The 8602-nt window shown below is 52.2% G+C and overlaps 1 protein-coding gene across 1 annotated transcript; it reads left to right on the top strand.

Moving 5' to 3' along the window:
- Positions 1-2999: 2999 nt before the first annotated feature.
- On the top strand, positions 3000-4956 carry LOC146829318 (transcription factor Sox-3-B-like). The gene has a single exon (XM_085607984.1). It carries the CDS (start codon positions 3000-3002, stop codon positions 4050-4052), a length of 1053 nt encoding a protein of 350 aa, XP_085464110.1. The 3' UTR covers positions 4053-4956.
- Positions 4957-8602: the final 3646 nt, after the last annotated feature.

Raw genomic sequence — 8602 nt, 5'->3', positions numbered from 1 at the left:
GTTCCTCTTTGGAGATGGTGTTTCTTGAAGTCAAGTTCCTCTGTCAGGCAGTGACTGCAGGTGGGTGCTGTGTTGGTTCCTCTTTTTAGATGGTGTTCGTGAAGTGAAGTTTCTCTGTCAGGCAGTGACTGCAGGTGGGTGCTGTGTTGGTTCCTCTTTTTAGATGGTGTTTCTTGAAGTTCCTCTGTCAGGCAGTGACTGCAGGTGGGTGCTGTGTTGGTTCCTCTTTGTAGATGGTGTTCCTTGAAGTTCCTCTGTCAGGCAGTGACTGCGGGTGGGTGCTGTGCTGGTTCCTCTTTGGAGATGGTGTTTCTTGAAGCAGAGCTTCTGTCAGGCAGTGACTGCGGGTGGGTGCTGTGCTGGTTCCTCTTTGGAGATGGTGTTTCTTGAAGCAGAGCTTCTGTCAGGCAGTGACTGCGGGTGGGTGTTGTGTTGGTTCCTCTTTGGAGATGGTGTTTCTTGAAGTAGAGCTTCTCTGCCAGGCAGTGACTGCGGGTGGGTGCTGTGTTGGTTCCTCTTTGGAGATGGTGTTTCTTGAAGTAGAGCTTCTCTGTCAGGCAGTGACTGCGGGTGGGTGCTGTGTTGGTTTCTCTTTGGAGATAGTGTTTCTTGAAGCAGAGCTTCTGTCAGGCAGTGACTGCGGGTGGGTGCTGTGCTGGTTCCTCTTTGGAGATGGTGTTTCTTGAAGCAGAGCTTCTGTCAGGCAGTGACTGCGGGTAGGTGCTGTGTTGGTTCCTCTTTGGAGATGGTGTTTCTTGAAGTAGAGCTTCTCTGCCAGGCAGTGACTGCGGGTGGGTGCTGTGTTGGTTCCTCTTTGGAGTGGTGTTTCTTGAAGCAGAGCTTCTGTCAGGCAGTGACTGCGGGTGGGTGCTGTGTTGGTTCCTCTTTGGAGATGGTGTTTCTTGAAGTAGAGCTTCTCTGCCAGGCAGTGACTGCGGGTGGATGCTGTGTTGGTTCCTCTTTGGAGATGGTGTTTCTTGAAGTAGAGCTTCTCTGCCAGGCAGTGACTGCAGGTGGGTGCTGTGTTGGTTCCTCTTTGGAGATGGTGTTTCTTGAAGTAGAGCTTGTGTCAGGCAGTTTGCGAGGATGGGTGATGTGTTGGTTCCTCTTTGGAGATAGTGTTTCTTAAATAGAGCTTCTGTCAGGCAGTTTGCAAGGATGGGTGATGTGTTGGTTCCTCTTTGGAGATAGTGTTTCTTGAAGTTGAGCTTCTTTCAGGCAGTGTGCGAGGATGAGTGCCGCCAGGGCTCCTCGGCGGAGTGTGACACTCTTGGAGTTAAACTTCCTTCACGCGTTTGTCTACTGATGCGGACTCCCTGGAGCTCCTTCGCTGAAGTGCTGTTTCCAGAAGCGGGCATTGGAGCCACCCACCCACATGATGCTGCTTGAAGTGGAGCTCGCCTAGCCGGGTGTGGCCAGGAGCTTTGTTCTGGCCCCTCAGGGGCGGGGACACTGCCTCGTTGCAAACAGCTCCCCTACTAGGCAGTGTTGGCAAAAGAGGGCAATGAGGCCCCTCGGTAGCGTTGACTGAAAAGCGACTCCTCTGGCAGGGGTGGGTAGAGAGACACAAATGTTGTGAGAGCCCCCCCCTCCCTCCCGTGATAGTATGTACATGCCAAGAACAGGTGTGTGCTACCCAGGCCACCTGCCTCTCGCAGGCAGAGAGCCCTTACCCCTCCCCCCGTCCCCCTCTCCTTGGTACCTTGTTGTCACCCCAACCCCCACCACATCAGCCATCAAGAGTTGAACTTGTTTGCCTGAGGGAGTGGGAGAATGTGTCAGAGTTGCCCCGGTGATGATGGCTGGAGTCGAGTTCCTCGGGCAGGGGCTGGGCGAGCCCATGGGTGCGGGGGAAAAGTGCCCCTGCGAAGAGCTCTCCTGGCAAGCAGAGTGTGGCAGACGAGTGCGCCCCCCCTCCACCTGCCGCACCGAGCCCTCGCCCGCCACACTCTGCGCCGCATTGTCCTCCCACATTCACTCTCCAAGAGGCCGCCTTGGGGCTGTGTTCAAATAAAACCTGTTCTCCTCTGTCGGCTGGGACCCAAAGCACTCCTGGGCATGGATTCCCGGGGCAATGACCTTTATGCCAATCGGAAATAAAAAGGGCTCAAAGCTGCTCGCGGAAGGAACGATGACACGAGTCGTTAAATGTAAATACGGACATTTAGGTTTAATGACATCATGTTGCAGCGTTACATATAAATAGTTCACAAAATGGAACCGTGTGCTTTAATAAATAAAAGCATTCAGCCTGCTCGCTTCACCAGAATATAAGCCGATAGCTACGCATTATGTTAGGTCCCTGCAAAAAAACCGTAGGCAGGGAGTGCGCAACCAACTTCAGATACGCGCACTAACCCATATCAAACTATTAGAAACGTTACTGTACACTGAGTGAGAAACGAAATGAAATAACGTTTCCATATAGTGGGTTTGTAAAAAAGCAAAAAACGAATTTTCCTATAAAAAGCTATGCCGTGGACGTGTTTAATAAGTACGTTTATTTAGTAGCTGAGATACACTTTGCTTTCTTTAAAAGGAGTTTATCGGCACAAGCACCTGTTGAAATGGTCACACTCGCTGTCAATAAAACATCATGTGAAAGTTAGAATTTTCAGATAGAGGAGCGTGCAACATTTTCAAATGGACGTGCAAAAAGAGGTAGCGAGTTACCGACCATAGAAAAATAAACTCATTCTGCAAAAAAGGAAAAAATAATGTGGAGCATGCCATGGACACCACGTAAAAAGATTTCAGAGAAAAGGTGAAATCTACGCCATATACCTCAAAATGTCTAACGTGAAGTGACTTTAAGAACTTGCCACTTTATGGGTGGCGTTTTTCCGTAAATGAGGTGTGCGCCCCCATGCTATCTCCCCCACCCCCAGTGGCATGACTAAGCAGCCCGCATCAACTTTGCCAACACCTTCCCGAACCGTTCAGCAGCAGTCCCACTCCGGCCAGGGCGCTGATTGGCTACCCCCCACGGTCTCATTAGCATGCTGTCAATCATCGTCCCGCCAGAGGGGCCTCTTAACCCGGGCGCCCGGGCTGGAGTGCAGCAGAGACTTCGAGCATCCCGTCCTCTCCACCTGCTAGGCGCTGTTCCGCAGTCTGCACTCACCATGTACAGCATGATGGAGACCGACATCAAGAGCTCCATGACGCAGCCCGGTCCGGGCTCTGGCGCTACGGGCCCCAACGGCAAGAGTGGCTCCGCAGGCAACTCGGATCAGGACCGGGTCAAGAGGCCCATGAACGCCTTCATGGTCTGGTCCCGCGGCCAGAGGCGGAAAATGGCGCAGGAGAACCCCAAGATGCACAACTCGGAGATCAGCAAGCGCCTAGGCGCCGACTGGAAGCTGCTGAGCGACGCCGAGAAGAGGCCCTTCATAGACGAGGCCAAGCGCCTGCGGGCAGTGCACATGAAGGAGTACCCCGACTACAAGTACCGGCCACGGCGCAAGACCAAGACCCTGCTCAAGAAGGACAAGTACTCGCTGCCCGGAGGGCTCTTGGCAGGGGCGGGGGGGACCAGCCCTGGTGGCGGCGCACAGCGCCTCGACGCTGCCTACGCGCACATGAACGGCTGGAGCAACAGCGCCTACTCCCTGATGCAGGAGCAGCTGGGCTACGGACAGCACCCGGCCATGGGCGGCGCACAGCTGCAGCCTCTCCACCACCGCTACGACATGAGCGGCCTGCAGTACAGCCCCATGATGAGCTCAGCACAGAGCTACATGAGCGCCGCCGCCTCAACCTACAGCATGGCACCCATGTACGGGCAGCAGGGCGGCGGAGGCACCGCCCCGGGCATGAGCCTGGGCGCCATAGTCAAGAGCGAGCCCAGCTCCCCGCCTCCACCCGGCATGACAGCGCACGCCCAGCGCGCCTGCCTCGGGGACCTGCGGGACATGATCAGCATGTACCTGCCGCCCGGGGGCGACGCGGCCGAGCAGCAGAGCCTGCAGGGCGGGCGGCTCCACAGCGTGCACCACCAACACTACCAAAGCGCGGGTGTGAACGGCACGGTGCCCCTCACCCACATTTGACAATGAGCCCCTAGCCCACGAGACTGGCACCTGAGAGTCCGACTTCGGGCACCTGCCGGGCACCCGAGCTCCGAACACTGCTGCTTGTGACCAAGAACAGCGAATGGGGTCTCCCGCCCTGGCAGCCCGCGGGGCGCTCTCCATCACGCCGTGGTACGCTGGCGCAAACTGGCGAGCAAGACTTTGTTTACCTTCAGACAGGATCGCTAAGGCAGAGGGGCCCAAAAAGTAAAAGAAACTTTATATAAGCACAACCGTCCTTCGTGTGTGACCTGTCCAAGACTGAGATCTCCGTTGCCGAACATTTCTGCTAGATTAGCAGGCGTCGAAGAATGTAATTAACAGGCTGAGGACAGGCATGTGTAGATGACCTTTTTTTGTACAGAAAGTTTGCGCAAACTTAGAGCACAATGTTTCACGCGCACCAGGCGCCTGCGTAGTTCTACACACGCGCAGCCCTGGTTGTTCGAAGATCCTTATTGTTTGGAAATAAGGGCCAGGTATCTTCAGTTTTTAGAAGGGAAAACGAGCCTAACGAATTTACCCCAATCCAATGTTTACATTCCGTGCCCCGCTCTCTCCGAGCACCCGAGGGGTTTTGTCCAAAACACTAGCGTTTTTTGTCTGTGTCTTAGCCTGCTTTTGACTTCAAAACAGAAACAAACTGTGCGGGTCGCAAACGTGTTTTCTTTTAATTTATAGTATAAATGTGTATTTGTTTATGCCCATCCCGCCACCCTGTAAAAAGCTGTACATTATTTTGTTTCTGTATGTGAAATTTTTATCTGTGAAATGTTGACATATCATGACTCATGCTTTAGTTTTTTATTGGGTTTCTAAATGGTTTTATGTTAAAACTTTAAAATTTAAAAAAACGATATGAATAAATTTTTTGTTACCGAACCTTAAATAAACGTGCTTTGGTTTTTTTGGGGGTGGTTGTTTGCAAGAATGTAGGTTATTGTCAGCTCTTATGTCATATTCTAATCTGGTAATTTTAAAGAAGTGCACATTTTAGTATATATCTGCTTACAAGAAGTCAATGACAAGGAATCTACCCATTGTCTTGACGGGGGGGGGGGGGGGGGGGCGATCACTTCTGTGTAGTTTTCCGAATTCCCGTCACGCTGTTGGGGAGTTATATGAGACACGCTTACCAAATTTAAACTAAACTGACTAGGGACCCTTAATTAAACACGATTAAAAATGGATGGCTAATGGGACACCCGGCTCATAATCAATTATTCAGGCGCATCGTAATTGGCGCTATCATTTCGGAGTCCATTAAAGGGACCTGTCCGGCGGCCAACAGGTGCTTCCTGGCATTTATTCCACGTCCCTGTTACATACGGCACTTCCCGTGCCCGGCTTTATGCTGCCTGTAGCCACTGGTACGTTTCATTAATATTATTGTGTGTGGAGATTTCTTACACTTCGATGGATAAAACGGCAGTCAAAACTTTCTAAACTGGGCTCACATTAAAATGTCATTGGCGTGTGTGCGTGAGCCGTGATGGGCTCGAACAGCCAATCCTAAGATTCCATTCTTAATACATTTCTCACAACGCCAGTGAACGTGTGCTAAATGCCTGGCACACTTTAGACTTGTGGAAGCCCTGAAATTTCACACGGCTGGTCATCCCGACACAATGTTTAGATTATTTCTGGTTCGTTTTGTTGATCTTGTCATTCTTCCGTGACTGTAAGGTGACTCGCAGTAGTTTGTGAACGCTCTGGGACCGCCCCGGGCTGCACAGCTGCCCCGGGGCAGGGGCAGGCGTGCCGGCGCTGCGGGCTCCACAGCTGCCCCGGGGCAGGCGTGCCGGCGCCGCGGGCTCCACAGCTGCCCCGGGGCAGGGGCAGGCGCGCCGGGCTGCGAGCAGACCTTTGTCGGTGGTAATGTATGGGGCTCGGCCGCTCTAATAATTCACTACTGGCTCGTGTGGCGTAAATCACACGGTTCGCTGTAAACTGCACCTGCGGTAGCCGCCAGGCAGTTGGGATCATTCGTGTTGAGCGTCTGCTGCACACGGGCCCCGGTCCCAAGGGGCGCCCATTTTGTTCCAAGCTGTTACATTTCAGGAGGGTTACTCGGCGTGTGCCCAACAGGTGGCACACACCGACGTCAGCATCTGCCAGCGGCCGCCGTATCACAGTTGCCTCGGAAAGGAAAGTGGGGTCACCTTTAACAGGAGTACTACAGAGTTGCCCGGTTCCTGACTACGCAGTGCAGCCGCGGGGCTTCGAGGCGCGCAGCGCTCACTGTCACCCGTTCACACCGACGGCGGTGTCTACTTAGAAACACTTCCAATTATGGCTAGTTTTTTTTAACTCGTCCAGTGTAAACTATTCGATTGATGAGAAGGCGGAAACGGGGTTTTAATCTTAGGGAAAATGTGAAGCGAGATTTTAGCAGAATATGGACAGAGTGCTTTTTAGGTCCAACTGTTTCCGCTCAGGGCAGTTACTGCGCACTCGGACTCCCACATCACTAAGCTCATGGAAACGAACCATGAAACATTATGAGCTGCTGTGTGGGATGACGGCGCCGCTCTTCAGTCTGTGGCACGGACTCTGCGCCGTCCTTTGGCGCGGGAGCATCTCGTGCGTGGACGTCCAGCCAGCCCTCCTAGTTGCACAATTTTTAGCAGACGGGTGACCCTTACAACAAATCTTAGTCCACTTTTGCATCAGGCCATTTTTTCAGGGTGCCACGTCCCCCTTCGGCGCCCTGTGCCCAAAGGACGCCCTGATCTTGGCATCGGAACTGCACGATCGAAAACTTCGCAGAGTAAAACTTTTCTTTCAACTGAGAAGCAGTTTACGCGTGAGCGCGCGCCCGAGGGTGACTGTAAAGCGCGCCTGAGGGACGTGCCTACAAGACAGCCCTGGTTCCTTTGTTTTTACAGGGACTTTTCGCGCGCCCCAACTTATTCTGATAGGCGAATTAACCCGTCTCAAACAAGGGTTAATTCTTTTGGCTCCAGCGCCGGGTGTAAACCTATGAGACAATTATAACGGCACACGAGAAAACGTAGTTGATTGCAGACACCCGGCTATAGGTACATCACGATATTATGTTATATAAATCGTTATTTGAATACATTAGCTATCCAATTTAAACCGAGACCGATCTTTAGATTAGAACGGTTTCAACAAAGTCGTGTTTTGATTGGTTGCTGCGAATAGATTGCGATATTAGTCTGGGACTGTTGGCCACCTGTCGCGTTGTGCGGAGTACGCCCTGGGAATATGGGGAAGGAGTCATCGACTGGGCAGACAGCAGGCATCTCCGGCATCATCTCGGTGACACGGCTCAGTGAGATCAGAGACAGATGTCTGCTGCGTCCTGCAGGCCAGCCCTGGCTTCCAAACTTCTGAGCCCGTGAGGTACCTTACAGTGGGTAATATTATTGACACCTGTGATGTTCAATGCGCATTAGCAGAGAAGGCTGCGGTGCGGTTTTAGACACTTAGGAAAAACACATTCTTTCTATTTACCCGTGGCCGCCACAAACGTGTTTCAACCATAAATGCCTAGAGTTTTTGTCTCCCTGTAGCCTTAGTAATAAAATGCTGTCGTTTGGCTACTGTCGGCAGGTGAGTGCTGCTCATCCTAGCCGTGCCGAGAGCGCGGCCTCCAGGTCTGTCTCTTCTGCCCCTCCTACCCCCCCACACACGCACACACACACCGAAGTCTGCACCATGAACTTTACCATCTCTTTACAGCCCTCCTTCGCCCACTGTGGGCGAGATTTCGCGCCTTCAGTTAATGAAATAACACATCCCAGGGTTATTAAAACACCATACTCCACAACTCCTATTTTAGGACTTTGCAGGACGACTAACAGGCTCCATTGTTTCCATTTTATGGCTGTTGCCATCATGACCAATCTGCAATCCGCCCCGTCACTGTGGCTACGGTCAGCCCACGTCACCTGCGGTCCAGAAACCCCCTCTTGGGGTCCCGTCCCTGACCCGCTGTAAACTCCTAAATGATGCTGCGTCTCCCGGTGCCTGAGCCACCGAGGACAGTCTCCCTGAACCCTACCTAAAAAGTCTCCTCTTTACCGTACCTTGTCCTGACCTCCTGCCCCCTGCACGAGCCCAAGATAGGTGAATACTTCTTTACTGTGTTCAGTCATTTTGGCATGCATGTAAATTCACTTTTACCGTAACCCGATTTTAATCTCGTTTAACGGCATATACATCTCCTTAAATGTGTGCCTAAATTATAGGAACGCTCGAGGTTCATTCCCTACCAAGAATTTATTGACGACATAATTACACGAGTCAACATAGTTATTGCAACTGTAGTTTTCGATTCTGTAATCGCAAAAATGCTATCATTATTACACGACCACAAACGCTCAGTTTATTGCCATCGAGAGATGTGACTGGCTTCCGTGAGGTGCGTGGGACACCGGGCCAGCCCTAGGAAAGAACTGACGTGAGCTAAAAGTGATGGTTGGGACACTTCAGTCCATCGCAGCCACTGTCACTCACCTCGGGCCGCATCACAGCCCATCGTTGTTTTTTTCTTTTTTGCT

Source organism: Triturus cristatus, chromosome 5_2 (assembly GCF_964204655.1).
Source record: "Triturus cristatus chromosome 5_2, aTriCri1.1, whole genome shotgun sequence".
NCBI lineage: Eukaryota > Metazoa > Chordata > Amphibia > Caudata > Salamandridae > Triturus > Triturus cristatus.
The sequence above is the reverse complement of the archived record's forward strand: the minus strand, read 5'-3'. Positions and strand labels throughout refer to the sequence as shown.